Source organism: Hyperoodon ampullatus (genome assembly GCF_949752795.1).
Source record: "Hyperoodon ampullatus genome assembly, chromosome: 8".
Classification (NCBI taxonomy): domain Eukaryota; kingdom Metazoa; phylum Chordata; class Mammalia; order Artiodactyla; family Ziphiidae; genus Hyperoodon; species Hyperoodon ampullatus.
The window spans coordinates 110,435,626-110,452,222 of NC_136921.1; the positions used below are offsets into that span (position 1 = coordinate 110,435,626).

The 16,597-nt window shown below is 35.4% G+C and overlaps 1 protein-coding gene across 5 annotated transcripts in view; it reads right to left on the reverse strand.

Moving 5' to 3' along the window:
* DPP10 (dipeptidyl peptidase like 10) overlaps nucleotides 1-16,597 on the reverse strand; it is a gene marked incomplete at both ends in the record, with an annotated part of 1,361,190 nt that overhangs the window by 132,108 nt on the left and 1,212,485 nt on the right. For all 5 annotated transcript variants that reach the window (XM_079710344.1, XM_079710343.1, XM_079710342.1 and 2 more), the window contains one exon: nucleotides 6,978-7,098. In XM_079710344.1, coding sequence (XP_079566470.1) covers nucleotides 6,978-7,098 — 121 coding nt within the window. The remainder of the gene's footprint in view (nucleotides 1-6,977; nucleotides 7,099-16,597) is intronic.

A 16,597-nucleotide genomic window follows, 5' to 3' on the forward strand; every position in this document is an offset into this window, starting at 1 on the left:
AAAATAGTCACAATTCTGTTCCTCTGAATTAGAAGCTGAAATTTTTCCCTGACCATTTTGGGCTCAGTGTGACTGGAAAAATAAACTGACAGAAAACATAGTCACTGTGTTGGGTCAATGATTTATATCATCTGCCAGGAAGAAAATGTGCCTTTACTATATAAAGAAGGAAAAGGAAGAAGATATTTGGAATTTAGCAGATTCACAAATACCCTTTTGTTTAATTCCATCTCATTTTCCAATTCCACATTTCTACATGCCAATTTCCATTTCAATGGAAAACTAAAATGGTAGCAACCTAATTAAAAGAGGAAGCAAAGGAATAAGATTTGGCAGGAATAAAGTTTTGGTTTGATGCACCAGGTGAATGACCTATCTAGTCAAAATGCTGACTGAAGGTAAATGGAAAAAGGAATGAATAGTTCAGGAAAGGAGCTATGACTACCAATTAAGGCCATATGATAAGTTATTTATTTTCTTAATGGGGTCATTTTCCCCCAAACCTTATATGAAAAACACAAATATTGGCTGTCAATTTCAGACAGGTATATAACTGGACTAATATCACTCTACAATGAAATGGTAGCAGATGAGACTTTGTGTGCTCCTCTTCTGGGGCCACAAACTTTTCATTTGAATAATAAGAACATTCCCATGGTGTCTGAGTTTAAAAACTCAAAGTGTGGCCAATATGAAACCAGGCAAATCAAATAAAGAGAAAAAAGTTAGTGCATGGTATTTATTTTGTTGGTTTCCACCTATGGAAATCATGTGGGTTTGGCTGTCTTCTTCAACCAAAACTCACTACTTCTAATACTGTGAAAACTCCAGGGCTCCCTCCTTCTAGGCCTTAGTAACACCTGTCCACCTTCCGTCTTCAGGTATTAACGGCTAAACCATTACTAGCCACAGGTTGTATATTCCTTGTATTTTACAAGTGGCCCTTCATAAATAAAGCTGAATACTATTTTGAATGTGCCATTTTTTTTCCAGTAGTGATCCTGACCCTGATTTATTCAAGTAACTTAAAATTCAGGTGAGGAGACATGAGTGAGCCACGTAACACTGAAGAAAAAACATGCTGCCAATGGAGTGCGTGTAAACTCTAAGTCTTATAAGACCTGTAGGTACAGAGAGATCAGATTGCGTTGCCCCAAATCAACACTCAGGGTTTCTAAGAAGCAGGTTCTATCCTGGGTGCTGAAGTATGCGTGCACAAGTACTTCCCAAGAATAAGAATGGCCCCAATTTGAGGGCACCATTCAATAGAAACTGGATATCATCTACTTTTATTTATTTTAGAGTGATTTAGGCCTAAAGTTGTTCCTCACAAAAATGATAAAATAGCAAAGTAGTATATACAAAGAGTTATGTGACTTCCTTCAGGTAAAAAAAAAAAAAAGCTACCCGAATAGAAAGTAGATAAATAAAAGAATCTTTAACATGCATTTGCTTAAAAGTCCTCTTGAACAAGGCACACGTTCTTTAATTGCAACTAATAGGGACTTTTACTCATGGATTGAAACTTCCTGTAATTATATTATCTACAAACAATGTATTTTTACAAATTGCATTCCATTCCATTTCAATGTAGGCTTCGCTCTTCAATGTCTTTATTACACTGATTTAGAAAATCTCACTGCAGAGCAGATGGAGTTCTCAACACATGTGGTTTTATATCACAGACACTTAAAAATACAGCCTCAACACAAAGCAGTCACAGAAAACTAACTCATATACAACCATTGTGTTCAGATTACCAAGCAATTCCAAAAAGTAAGCTGATTTTATCCATTTGTAGTTTATCAACTTAGATAGCATTTTCTGAGGATCTACTGTCAGCCCTGGGTTTTGGTTGATTTTTTTCCCCTTATTGCTTGTATCTGTCAACTTTCTTGAAAGAATTGTCTATGTTCATAACCTTCTCACTTCCCATTTACAGCTCCATCCACTGCAGGCTTGCTTCTGGCACCAACTGACTGATTTTGTTCTTGTCAAATTCTGGTAGCAAATCAAACAGTAACTTTGGAATCCTTAGCTTGTTTGACCTCCTGAGACTTAGCATTGTTGTTTATCATCCTATCTTCCTCTGGCTTCCATGGCTGCATCTCTAATCTTTTTTTCTTTTATATGTCACAGTTCAGTTTTACTGGGATTTAGTAAGTACTCAGTGAATGTTTGTTGAATCAATGAATGGATGAATGTGACTTCCTGTGTCTATGAGAAGGCACAAAAAAAAGTGAAGACAGGCATTTTGCATTATTCTCACCCAATAACAAAAAAGCAACAATCCCAATTTGTTGATAAGCATATTATTTATCTTGTAATTTTCTTCTCCCACCTCTTTATTCTTGTCGTTCTTAAAGCTCAATGCAAAAACCATTTCTTCTATAAACCACCCTATATTTCCGTAACGCATCAGGATTAATTCTATTTATACATATATTTAATATGATGACATGTAGTTCTATTTATATTTCTATTTACCATGCTCCAAATGGTTCATTATATAATAGCTGTTTACAGTTTTTCACTCCATTAAGTTGGAAATACCCAAAACATAGAAACCCATATTTCTCATGGTATTGCTGTCAGATAATGTCTGACAAATATATGTGCTCAATAACTGTTAGATTGAATTTCAAAGAAGGATTCCTTTAAAATATGAGATTCTAAAATATATTTATAAATCTTTTAGGCATGTCAGTTCCATTATTCAAATAATTGAAAGTGATAGTCATTTTTTGTTTCTATTTAATAGATTCAATACTTCATGGAGATTTTCAAAGTTGTAAACTTGGCAGCTGTGAACTTTACCTTTTTTAAACAAAATATTGATCTGATATTTTGTTAAGTTACCACGTTAAATATGCCAATTTATATGAATAAGATTTGAGGTGCTTTGTGTAAATTATATTTAAAATGTTTCGTTTTGAGCACAATGTTTTATTTTTCTTCTGAACTTCACCAACTCTTTTTTTTTTTTTTTTTTTTTTTTTTTGGGCCACTCTGCATGACTTGTGGGATCTTAGTTCCCAGACCAGGGATTTAACCCAGGCCCTTGGCAGTGACAGCATGGAGTGCTAACCATTGGACCACCAGGGAATTCCCCATGAACTTCACCAACTCTTTAAAACACATTATTTTAATTAATTAATTATTTATTTATTTATTTATTTATTTGCGGTACGCGGGCCTCTCACTGTTGCAGCCTCTCCCGTCGCAGAGCACAGGCTCCGGATGCACAGGCTCAGCAGCCATGGCTCACGGGCCCAGCCGCTCTGCGGCATGTGGGATCTTCCCGGACCGGGGCACGAACCTGCGTCACCTGCATCGGCAGGCGGACTCCCAACCACTGAGCCACCCGGGAAGCCCCACATTATATTTTATTTGCTTTTACTTTCCTTAGGAATTGAGTAATACTAGAAATAGAAACAATTACACTTTTAAAAGACTTTTAAAGACTCCACATTAGTGACTGTGGTTGGGAGCAATAGGCACACTCACAGATTGGCCTGGCCCTTAACGCACTTAAAATTTGCAATAAAAACATTTTATTATCTTTTATGTGACTCTTCTAATCTTTTCCTATGATAATTATAGAAGGTAAATTTCAATTTAGAAAAAGTAAGTGGAAATGTTACATGTTCCTTCTTGGCTTTCCTACACATGCTAATTCATATTATAATTGATTCCTGCAAAGTAATAAAAAGAAAACTCTACACTAGAGTATCACATATATACTGTTGAAGATCATATGCATTTCTAATAGGTAGTACTGCCTTTTTATGAGTATACTGAAGGAAAAGAGAAGGTATGGATTCTGGGAGGTGTTGACACATTGGACAAGCAAAGTGATAGTAAGTGATTAAAGCCCGTGTGGGACTTTTGAACCATAGGTTGGGGATGCCAAGCAAAATGCTGAGGGAAAATCAATGATGTATGAATTATCTAAATCCCTCTGCCAAACCTTAACACTTATTCCCTTCGTAAGGTCCCTTCTCTTGGAATTGAAGCAAGAATTGAGGTAAGTCCATGGAGAGTAGGGTTCAGAGTCTTTGGCTGATGAAACAGACCAGGGAAATCTAACACCTTAGGTCCATAATGCATGTCATCCCTTAGGGAAGAGTGAAAGGCCCTGCACCGTAACAGGTGGAGTAGCCCAGGACGAAGCACTGACTTTGAAGACACACATTCAAGTGTCAGCTCTACCCTCGTGAACGCTGAGGTCATGTCCAAGTCACCTATCATCCCTGAATCATGGTTTCTTCAGTAAGTGATTAGATATACTAGCACTGTAAGAATTAACTCACATAGCATATCTGGAATTTCCTAGTATACCTAGAACATATGAGCCCAAAGGATTGAATTTAATTTGAATGGCAAAACCCATAATTTTTCCATTTCCCCTTTTTGGAAAGTATCAGACTTACAGTGTCATCCCCAAAACAAAAGTTTCTGTTACCCATTTGTCCTGCTTATCCCTCAACACACTGTTCAGTTTCAGCCCCAATATATAGGTTTTTATTCTCTAATTAAGATAACCTTATTTCCCAAAGAGTGATCTTTAATTTCTCTCCTTATAATTTCCTCAAATATGTAATTCCATAAACTGTATGAAGCCTTCCCTAGAGGACAGAGGCCCAAATCTTGATCAGTGTCAAGTCAGTACATTCTACATTGGGTTTACCACTAGTTGACTCAAAATTTCTTGAATGTTAAGGATCACATTTTGTCACCCAATGTAGCATACTAGCACACCGTGAAGCACCAATATTCCCGCTAAATTATTCCTCTCCTCCCTGAGTCTACTGTTCCTTCTGATGTCTATTCACTGTGTCTGCCACCACTATTTACTAGTGATCCAAAGCAGAAGCCAAAGAATCATTCTTGACTTCTTCAATCCATCTCATCCATTTAAACACTAAGATCTACCTATTTTACTGCCTCATCAATTTTAGAATCTTCCCTCCTTCTTCCTGCTTTAACCCTAGTCATTATCTCTTGACAGAACATAGAAAAAGCCTTATAGCTGCTCATTGGTTCTTTTCACTATTCAATTCCAGCTTTACACTCTAGCCAAAATGATCTATTTATGTGGAAGATCTAATCTTGACACTTCCTTTCCTGAAAAGCTGTATTAGTTTCCCCATTTCATAGTGGAAAAATAATTGAAATCCCAGATAATTTTTAGGGTTACTGCCTCTTGGTTCTTGTTGCCTTCCTTTTCTCAAATTTTATGCCTCAATAATACCAAGCTGATTTTAGTTCCCTGGGCACACACTATGCTATTTAACCCTTCTATGCTTCTTCAAGCTTTTAACTATTGCTTGGATTTTTCCTTCCTGGTTTCTTCTTCTGTGTTAAACTTCTTATTCTTTGAGGCTCAGCTCAGAGGCTTTCTCCATTAAGAAAATATTTACAAATCCCTAAAATGGGCTAAGTCTGACTCCTTTGTTTTTTCATAGAATCCTGTGTTTACTGTGATTTATTACTTAGTACACTGCATTGGCATGGTTTCTTCATCTTTCAGGGTCTCCTACAGTACCAAAAATATTTTGAAGATAAAAGGTGTGTCTTTCCTAGATCCTCTAGGTAAGAGGTGGCTAATTCTTACTACCTAGATTCTCAGAACTACCAAGGTTTCAAGTTTGTTCCTCACCTGTTTTTTCAATTCATTGGGGTGTCTCAGGCCCCTCTAATAATCCATCATTTTGAAATAAGAAAGCCAGAGTCAGTTTTTGACACTCTCAACCAAAGAACCCTACTAATCTGTTTGTGCATTTCATTTTGTAAAATTTCATAGTATAATTATCACTGATATTTCCACAGTAGGTTCCCCTACTCCTCAGAATAAACTGTGGCTTTTACTATTCGATGTTAGCTTATACACAAAATACATTATAAATATAAATACACATGTACACATATATGTGTAAATCTTGAGGGCTACAATATAGTTCCACCCAGCAACATTTTCCTTTTAATGTAAAGTCCTGAGAGCAGAACTTTGTTTTGTTTCCTGATGTATCTCAGCACTTAGACAAGTACTTGGAACATAGTAGGTCTTCAATAATATCTGTCAAATGAGAGCATGAATGAATGAAATGAATGAATGAATAAACTAAATGATTTACTTTCTTACATAATTAAAAGTAGCAACTCTGAGCTAGAAAGATTACATTTGCCAGTACTGCTCAAGAGTAAAATTTATTCTCTGGAAGATTCTTACTTTATAATTTCTAATTTAATAGACTAACTTAGTTTAAATTTTGATGTATTTTGCCAAGATCAGTTGTAGAGTCTGAATCGTAGGTTTTAAACTCACACTTTGAGTTTTTCCTAGGCAATCTGTACCTATAACTAGCTGATAATTGGTACATGATAAAATTGGATAGAGGTTTTCATCACCTGATTCCTTCCTATAGTCTCAGCTATTATGAAAACTTGATTCAACAGTTATTATAAATAACTTTTTAGGTAGGTTTTATTAAATATTTTGGTCCCTATACATGGCTTTTAAAATGTAACAGAATGTTCTTAATGGAAATGAATAATAATTAAGTGGCTTTCATGCACTTTTTGAATAGCAAAGGATTTTGTTTATTCTTTCCCAGAGTCAGAAAAATTCAGCATCTACTTCCAGAGTGATGTAAGATGATTATTCACTTTCATTAGTTAAGCATCACCAAAAATAAGATGTATTTAGCATGAACAAAATGTGTATATGTGTGTGTATATATGTGAGATATATATATATATATATCTCAAACATGGAATTATATAAGTAGATGTAAATCATAACCAGTCAAAACATGAGCAGATGCAAAGATATGAAAGCATGAAGGCAATTTTGAGAGGAAATGAGAGGAAGAAATAGTGCTATAAGTATTGTTATAATTGAACAGATTTTTCTTATATATTTTGTATAAAAATATATCATTTGTATTCTTTTGAAACTAAATCTATTCACTCACCTTCATACAACCAGTCAGCAATTCCATTAAAAATAATTCCTTCTTTTCCAGAAGATGTCAGTCGCAATGAACTACTCTTTATATCAGGTTGATAGTAGATATTATTTTCAAAAATATAAATCTGGATCAGGAAACATGTAAAACAAACAAACCAAAAAACCAAAAATATTAGGAAGCCTTTTTTAAAACTTTCATTTTATAGAATAAGAGCTGAAGAGCTAAGTGTTTTATTATTTGCCTGCTTTCAATTTTTTTTATTTAATGTATATTTTTTATTGCTTTCAATTATTAATGGCTATTTCTTTCTCTATCATATAATATCCAGTTATCATTTAGAAATTACATGGTACTAGCTATTGAAGCTTTTAAATCCATATATTCAACAACAATGTTTCATCTACTCAACAATCTTTTTCTCATACCACAACATTGGTTTGGGTTTGAGATAACATTCTGTAGGCTTAAGAGACTGACAAGTGTACTAGATGCCATTTTAGTAACAGCAAACAACTCGAAAAACCTCAATTTGGGGTCTTTTACCAAAAAATGCATTGGTGATCAATAAAATAATCTTTAGAGAATGTCTCTGATTCTCTGCAGCTCAACTCAAAGATCCACTAATGAAAGGAAACACTGGCAAAACTCCTTCAGATTGATAAGTGGAACACACCTCCCTATGCCTCAGTCTTCCTTGGTAATTCTTTCCTAAATAGCATAGCAGTAATAATAACCTTGTGCTTGAGGATTCAAGAAAGAGTTTCAATATGAATACATTACAGAGTCTTACAAAATAATATCAACATCATCATCAGCAACAACAATAGTCCCAATACAGGAACAGCAGTAGAAATTAAACAGTGTCTGTCCACAAAAAAATGAACTATCTTTAATAGAGATAATTCAGGATAAAATTATTTATAATTCACTTTGAAATGCCAAACATTTCAAACTGTTGGTCTGTGTGATATAACTGTCACAGAGCCATGTTTCATCCACTTGTTGCAGGGAGTAGAATATTGTTCAATGAAAGCCAAATTGCTATTTAGAGTGACATTCTACTAAGAAGGTGAAAGATGGCCTAGTGCCCATGTGTTCCAGCATGCTATAGGATCACTGCACAAAAGCAGATAGAGCAAACACAAGAACTTCTGAAATAATTGTCTGATTAATTATGAGGTCCTAGATTTTAAACCTTGATGTGCACAATAATGAAGGCAATCTTAATATCCAGAACATTTGATTGATATTCTACTTTGATTCTGGTGATTTGGCAAGCACTTAACAGTGAGTGTATCTAGTTAACCATTCCACTACTACGTGCTGTTTATATTAGAGGTGAGGATGACAATAAGAATAAGAATTGTTGGGGGTGGAGATTAAAAAAGATATAATAGGTGTTTAAACATGTGTTTATAATCAGGCAGCCTAAATTTAAAATTCAGGTAACTTGGATAATTTGTTTAACCTTTCTACATCTCAATCCTCTCTTTTATAAGATGTGGATGTCTCACACCTACTTTAGAGATCTGATGTGAAGAATAAATGAGATGATGAATTTAGAACATGTAACACATGTGGCTATTGCTAGGAGCAGGGCTGACTTCACGCAAGATAATCTGGTTCAAAAATCTTACACTTTTTGCAGGTGCTACAGAATCTAAATCAAAACAAAACCTCTACAGCTTCAGCCAATGTGTAAATTATTCCAAACTATTGACTATTAGGTTGATTATATTATGTCGACTATATATTAGGAATAGTTAGTAGAATAGTAATAGTAGTAGGGGTAGTAGGGGGTGGTATTAACAAATGATATTCATTGCTTTCACTTCATTTAGAAAGTTTTCAAGTGATAAGAATATAGGAAATAAACTTATTATTGAAAATATGCAGGTCCCACTTAGGCAAAAGTTTGAGAACTATATCTCAGGTATCTTAAAACTGGATGGAAGTTTTTTTTTATGACTTTCACAACCCCTCATAACTGAGAAATAATATTAGCTTTATGGTAGCCATTTAAAGCTTAAACTTTATGTGTTTTGTATACTACCTCCTTTTGCCTTTCACAAACAGTATATGAAATAGGCACACAAAATCGGCTTTACTTGGAGGGAATCCTCTTTTTGTACCATAATCTTCTATTAGGACTTGTAAGTAAATAGAAATTCAGATCATCCACACTTATGCTATATAAGCACATGGGACTATTATCAAAAGTAAGGGTAACTTGAGACTTCCCTGGTGGTCCAGTGGTAAATAATCCACCTTCCAATGCAGGGCAGCTGGGTTCGACCCCTGGTCAGGGAATTAAGATCCCACATCCCACAGAGCAACTAAGCCCACGTGCCACAACTACTGAGCTTGAGTGCCTCAACTAGATAGACTGCGTGCTGCAACTACAGAGCCCATCCACCCTGGAGCCTGCATGCCACAACTAGAGAAGAGAAAACCACACACCACAACTAGAGAGAAGCCCACGCACTGCAACGAAAGATCCCACATGCCTCAGTGAAGATTCCCCATGCCGCAACGAAGACCCAACACAGCCAAAAATAAATAAATAAATAATAAATCTTTTTAAAAAACTAAAAAGGGTTACTTAACCCAATGTAATATTGTTCCAAATCCTCAGCTTTTTGAAGGGAACAAACTCTAAGTCAAAACAATTAATAAAACCTCCACGATTTCAGCAGATGTATAAATGGTTTTGGATACCAAAACCATTGACCAGTAATTACATTTGTATTTGAAGAACAGATTGGATGATGTTCAAAATCCACATGAAACTGACATCTGTTTCAATGTAAAAGAACAAGGAATATGGAATCAGAATTTTAATGCCATTTGCTGAAATCTGTAATATCAGGGGATATCCACAAGATCTTTTTTTCTGTGGACAAAAAATTAGTGGCTGCCTTTATGAAAATATACATTTATAGTCTTTTAAACCCTTTTAAATTACCACAGTATTTCCTTGAATTACATTAGCTTCAAATAATAGTCACAAACTCTCACCACTACTTTAGTAATATAGGAGCTGCAAATATTCCCAGGTACTATCTTGGCACACTGATGAAATTAAGCTGGATCCAAAGGGCAATGATCAAGGGCTACGACTAGATTTAAATCACATTGAAAATACGACAAACATTAATGCCATTTATCCTAATGTTACTGATTAAACTGTCATAATATTTTTGATGCCATCAATCAATTCCTTCAATGAGCTATCTAAACAGTATAACAAATAGAAATGGATAGCAATTTGACCATTTAATTTTTCAGCTAATAGAGCAAGCTGACTACCCAGTTTTTCAAAATCCATGGTCTTAGTACACTTATAAAATAATTCCAAATTGGTAAAGTCACAACAAACGCAACAGGAAGACAGCTGAAATACTACATGCTGTGACAAACTGAGAAATATGTAGTAAATGACCCAGGAAATTATTCTATCAATGTGTTAATTGATATTACTCATTACCAGTGATTAAACACAATATGTGTCATTGCTGTGCAGGAGGCTTTAAGAGCCAATTTTCAACTTTCTGCCTTCTCTTCCCCTGGTGCAACTCCAGTAATGCTTAAGATGATGGATGCCCCAGCAGCCAGGATTGCTGGGTGAAGAGGTATGGAACAAACTCCTTCCCCAGCCCCAGCCAACTTGTGATGGACATATGGCAATAAATGAACATTTGAGGTTAAAAGTCATTAGGATTATAGGTTTGAGAGCAATTACAATGTAAATTACCCTACCGTGACTGATTTAACCAGAGACAATGCCTAATACAAACTTATAAGAGCAGACTCTTATGAACTTTCAGCCAGTTTAATTGAAAAAGAACATCAGAATAAAACAGAAATATAATTAAATGTTAGATCTATTTTAGCTGAAATATTACTGAAAAGCTATTCCACCTTCACTGATTTGAGTGATTTTTATGATAATTTTAAATTAGAAAACTACAAATCATTCAAAAATCCCCATATGTTGTAATGGGGTAAGAGAATCTACAAAGTCACAGCCAAGTTGGGATAGTATTTGGGCTGCCTTCTACTGTGGCTTGCTTTCTGGGAAAAAGTTGTAATTAAGAAACTATCCCAGATAACATATATTACTGGCAGGGATGTGGTGAAAGGGGTCCTTTCCTATGTTGATTGTGAAAATATAAAATGTGATAAGCATATTGAAAAGCAATATGGCAACTGAAAACAAAACATATTCCATTTCATCAGCAATCCCAAATCTGGGACCTTGTCTTGTAAGAAAAACAAAACAATAACAGAAAACCATCAATATGTACAGAATGATGAAGAATGATATTTATTTCTGCAGTGTTTATGATGGCCAAAAAGAAGAGGCAAAGTGAAAACCCATCAAAGTGCTTGCCTGGATGGATTATGATCCATCCACATCAGGTAGTAACACTCGGGCTTTGAAGAGAATAAATTAGTGTTACATGAGTTGACCTGGAGGTGTTTCACTGAGATAGTGTCAAGTGACAAAAGGCACAAAACAAGAAAATTATTTCAGCATGAATCCATTTTTGTGCACCAGACAATGACAATACTAATACAAACGTACACTAGCAGGGATCTCACCAACAGATATACATTGAATGTTGTCTTTTTTTTTTTTTTTTTTTTTTTTTTTGCGGTACGCGGGCCTCTCACCGTTGTGGCCTCTCCCATTGCAGAGCACAGGCTCCGGATGTGCAGGCTCAGCGGCCGTGGCCCATGGGCCCAGCCACTCCGCGGCATGTGGGGTCTTCCCGGACCGGGGCACGAACCTGTGTCCCCTGCATCAGCAGGCGGACTCTCAACCACTGCACCACCAGGGAAGCCCTGAATGCTGTCTTTTGGTACTCAGCCCCACACCTGCCCCCCCAACCCCCCATAGTCTTCTATTACTGTGTCATCAGAAACCTGAAATCTACAATTCTAAGATTCCTTTGCAAACTAGTCTTCTCAGCTTCTTTGCTTGATGGGTTCTAGTTACTTTCTTCAAATATGAAAACCTGCTAGTTAGGAACTGGAAGACATTTAACCTTTGGCAGTGGCTTTTGCATGCCAGCTTCAACAATAGTGACTAAGTAGCAGTATATATATATAGTTTCATACCCTTCAAATCTATGCAGTTCTTATCTTTCAACCTGCCCTAATAGATGTGAACATTCAGATAACCATATCCTTGCTTCTTTTGGCTCCTGGACCACTAACCATACTCCAACTTCATCATACTTCCTGATCCAATAGTGGCTCCAAAATTTGTGTGGAATCTTTGCCTTTTGCTTTACCAGGAACAGATTTTAATTTTTAATTATTCCAGCTTATCAATTTCTTAAATAATTTATATTAAACTAAATATATGTTAATAAAGTGAATTTCATGTAATATTACTTTGGAAATAAATCACACAAAAAAGATTTTGCAGTGATTTAGCATCATTATTAGATTCAGATGTTATCATTTTTCAATAAATAAGAAAATTTTATCATATGGGCAGTATTAAAGCATATAATTATGTACATAATACTTTTTTATCAATAAGCCACCTTGAACTCCATCACATACATAAGACATTTAAATATTTTTTTAAAAAATAAAAATGTTTGAAATATTTAAGCCATATTCCATTAATGGATATGATTCCATTGGATTTGAAGTAAAATTTTCCCTTTTAAGCAATATGCTACATTTCAGTCTAGGAAACACTTGGAGGAATTATTCTTTAAAGACTTTAAGTATAAACTTATAAATAAAAGGTCCTTATTTTGATTTATATAACAGATTCTTTTGGTAACACGAAAGAATATAAACAGACAAAAATTCAGAGCATTTTGATTTTACAATTAGAATGGCTAAAGTGAAAATGAGAGCCAATAATAATGTTGCCAAGGATGTAAAGCAACTGGAACTTTCATCTCTTCTGGTGGGAGAGTGAATTGGTACAATCACTTTGTAAATATATGTAACAGTTTTTACCAAAACAGAACATGTGCATAACGGTAAAACTCAGCAACTCCATCCAAGGAAATGTATATGGATATATATCCATAACAAAAATGTATATGGATATACATCCAATATATGTATATGGGAACCCAATATATCAAGGAACATATATGAGAATGCTCATAGCAGTGCTATCTGTAATAGTCAACAATGGTGTTGCAAGTTATGATAATAATTACCCTTGGTGGGGAACAGTGCTAGTGAAACTGAGCAGGACACTGTGGGGCCCTCCTGGGTATAAAAGCCCTTCTGTGTCCCCAGTTTCTTGTTTGTAGAAAAAAGGCTTTAGTCTCCTAGGATTTCCCTGAGTTACAAAGAACAGGCTCAAGCAGTTAATAATTAGGGAAGTGAGGGAATGAAGAAACAAAGGAAAAGCAGTCAAGAAACAATAGTTTAGGGATAAAAGAGAGTCCTAGTTCCTTCTTAAGGAATACACATAATAATCTGACACATATCTTTGAGTTGTTATGCAAAAACTAAGATCCCCACCCAGGTGGAAGATGGTAACTGTATGCTGACCACAAGCACATCGAACCAAGACTGGTTGGAACCAGAAGGTTGATGATTAAGGTCCCTGAAAAATCACCCTGTTACCTCACCACCAACCAATCAGAAGAAATTTCACGAGCTGCAACCCTCACTCCAAATGTTGCCTTTAAAAGCCCTTCCCTGAAAGCTATCAGGGAGTTTGGGTCTTTTGAGCATGAACTACCCATTCTCCTTGCTTGGCATCTTGCAAATAAATGCTGTACTTGCCTTCACCACAACCCAGTGTCAGTAGATTAGCTTTGCTGTGCGGTGGGTGAGCAAACCCAAGTTTGGTTTGGTAGCACCAGTAAAGAGCAAAGCAGGGGTCTTCTGGTATATGAATGATGCTCTGTTTCTACTCTGGGCACTGTGAAAATGGGATTGTTCACAAGAATCAGTTCTGCATATTTGCTGCATTATGTTAACTTAAAGAAAAAGGAAAACATTATGCAGAATTTTATCAGTAATCATAACTCATTGAAAATGGTACCTTAAAGATTATCAATATTTTACTGAAAGCCACAGTATATCATTGAACTTTAAAAAAATTTTGTTTCTTTAATTTGCCAGTGTGTAATAAATTCTGAGAGCCCATTTATGTAATGCAAAGTAAAGCTATGAGCACAAGTTAAATAGTTTGATTACCTCTGACATTTTAGATTTGAATAAATCTGTCTGTGGGTTATAGAGTACTGCTTTCATTTCTCTATAGAACCATCCCCGGGATAGAATAACTCACTCAAATCATTCATGTCACCTTTGCACTAGTACCTGACATTCTAGAGATAGAATCACTATCGGAGAACTCTCATCCCTTGACATTTGCAATTATTCATATCAGGAAGCCCTTTCAAAGAGTTCTTATTTCTTAAAAGCTTTACAGAACATTATGCATTCCCAAAGAAGTGAAATATATCCTTTTGTCTTAAATTCATAATTATGTAAGTCACTCCCCAAATCCAAAGCCCTTTTATCCATTTTTTTTTTAAGGAGAAAAATGGATACCAGATAAAAGCAAGCAAACAGATCATTGAAAACCAACTCCAATCAATGAAATGTAACAACAGACTATCCCTTGGCTGTGTCATTCCCTAAACCTCAATTAGGGTAAGAGAAAACTTTATGATAAATTGATCATTTTGATAATTGAAAGATCAATTAAAAATACCTATGAGCCCCAAGAAATAAACTGCAACACACTGAAGACAATCAACATTATTATATTATTTAAAAAAAAAACTTTAATGTGCTGATTTATATGTGTCCGAATGCTAGAGGATGGTATTGTCTAGTCATTGTGTATCCATTTCTTCCTCTACCCCACTTTCTTCTTTTTCGTTGTTCCTTCACCACTCCATCTCTTGTCTTATTACCCTTTTTTCTAGTCCTTTATCATTAACCAAATAGGTATCTGGACTGTTTACAGTCTAGATGCTCTGCTAAGTTTTGGGGATATAGGGACGAGATCTTACAATCTAATGCTGCATTCCAATACAAGCACACACAAATTAATGTAGATGTGGCCAGTAAAGAAAAACAAAACCAATGTATGACGATATTAATTTAGCAGGACATGTTACTGCCCAACATGTGTCATAGCAGTAGAACTTGAAATGGGAAACAAAAATAAAAGCAAAAGTGTAGAAAATGGGATTTCTATCAAAGAGACATGGGATCTAATCCTCGCAGTGCTCTTTGTGAGACTGATGTAGCTGCCAGTTGCAGTATCCTAATCACAGATTCCTGTGGCATTGTAATCAAATTTTCCTAAACAAATCCTATGCTCAACAATGCCTGACCCTTCCTGGATCTTGTTCATTTTCCAGTCCTGGAATTCCAACTTTCTCATTGGTTCTGAGAGCTTTCAGAAATCTATTTAATGAATTCATTTTCAGTTGAAATGAACGTGAATCCATGTCTCTCGCTTACTTCCAGGAATCCTAATTACCAGGTGACACGCGGCAGCTTAACCTTCAAAGCCTCATGGGTAAGAAAGCCCTTCACTGTCAATTATGTTGGGAGCAAGCTAAATTAACCCCTGTTTCTTTCCAGCTTTCATCCATCCCAGGATTAGCAAAAAGCATGGTGCATATGCACTTTATTCTCTGATGCTAAAACAATTTGATTTTACATTTGTATTGTAACTCCTTGTATTTCAAATGGAGACTCCAAAATTTTAAAAAGAGATTCCATGACTGAGGATTGAGGGAGATTGGAAGCATAATTCTCATAAGCTTATCAATGTGTCTGTGCCTAATGCTTTCCAGTTTATGGACATGTTGATAAGAAAACAAATTGAAAAATGCAGAAGGTGGAACCAGCCTTGGCTATCTCCCATGCACATTTTACCCACAGCTCTAGACTCTTTATTCCACTTCAGGCAATTTCAAGGCATCCCTGGGTACAAATGAAAAATACAGGCTGTTTTTTTCAATACAAGAATATCCAAACATTTTATACTGTATCCTCCCCAAATACTGGATATCAGTAAAATAATCATAAAAAATCCAACTTAGTAATGAAATGTCTTATGCCTAGAATTAATTTGCTTATTCTAGTTAATGTTCTTATAAAGTTAAATTTAATTGAGGTAATGATCAACTGAGGATGAGAGTCATTTAAATTCAAGCATAACTTGAAATGCAGGACAAAAAGCACTTGAAATACTTCCTTGTTGTCTCCTTCTTCTTTTTCTCCATGTGAGAGTCTACAGAAATGATTATTCCTTGTGCTTCAGTTATCTGTCTGCTACAATGGGGTATAACTAAACCCTATCTCTGATGTATGTGTAACTGTAACACAATATACCCTAATAACTTTTTATTTTGTGGGTGAAAGAATGTAAGAGGATGTTTGAAAGAGTCATTTCTGATTTTTAGTAATTCATGTTTGGTGTTTGCAGTAGTTTACTCACTGCTTCACTCTCTTCAGTTCTCCTCACTTGCATCCATCCAATAAAATGACAAAACAGGCCCTTTCTGTCATGTCATTATGCTTCCAGGGACAAGATAAGCTTTTTTTTTTAAGAGACTTAAAACTAGTTAGAAGATAGTCTAAGTTTTCAAAGGAAAAGTGAT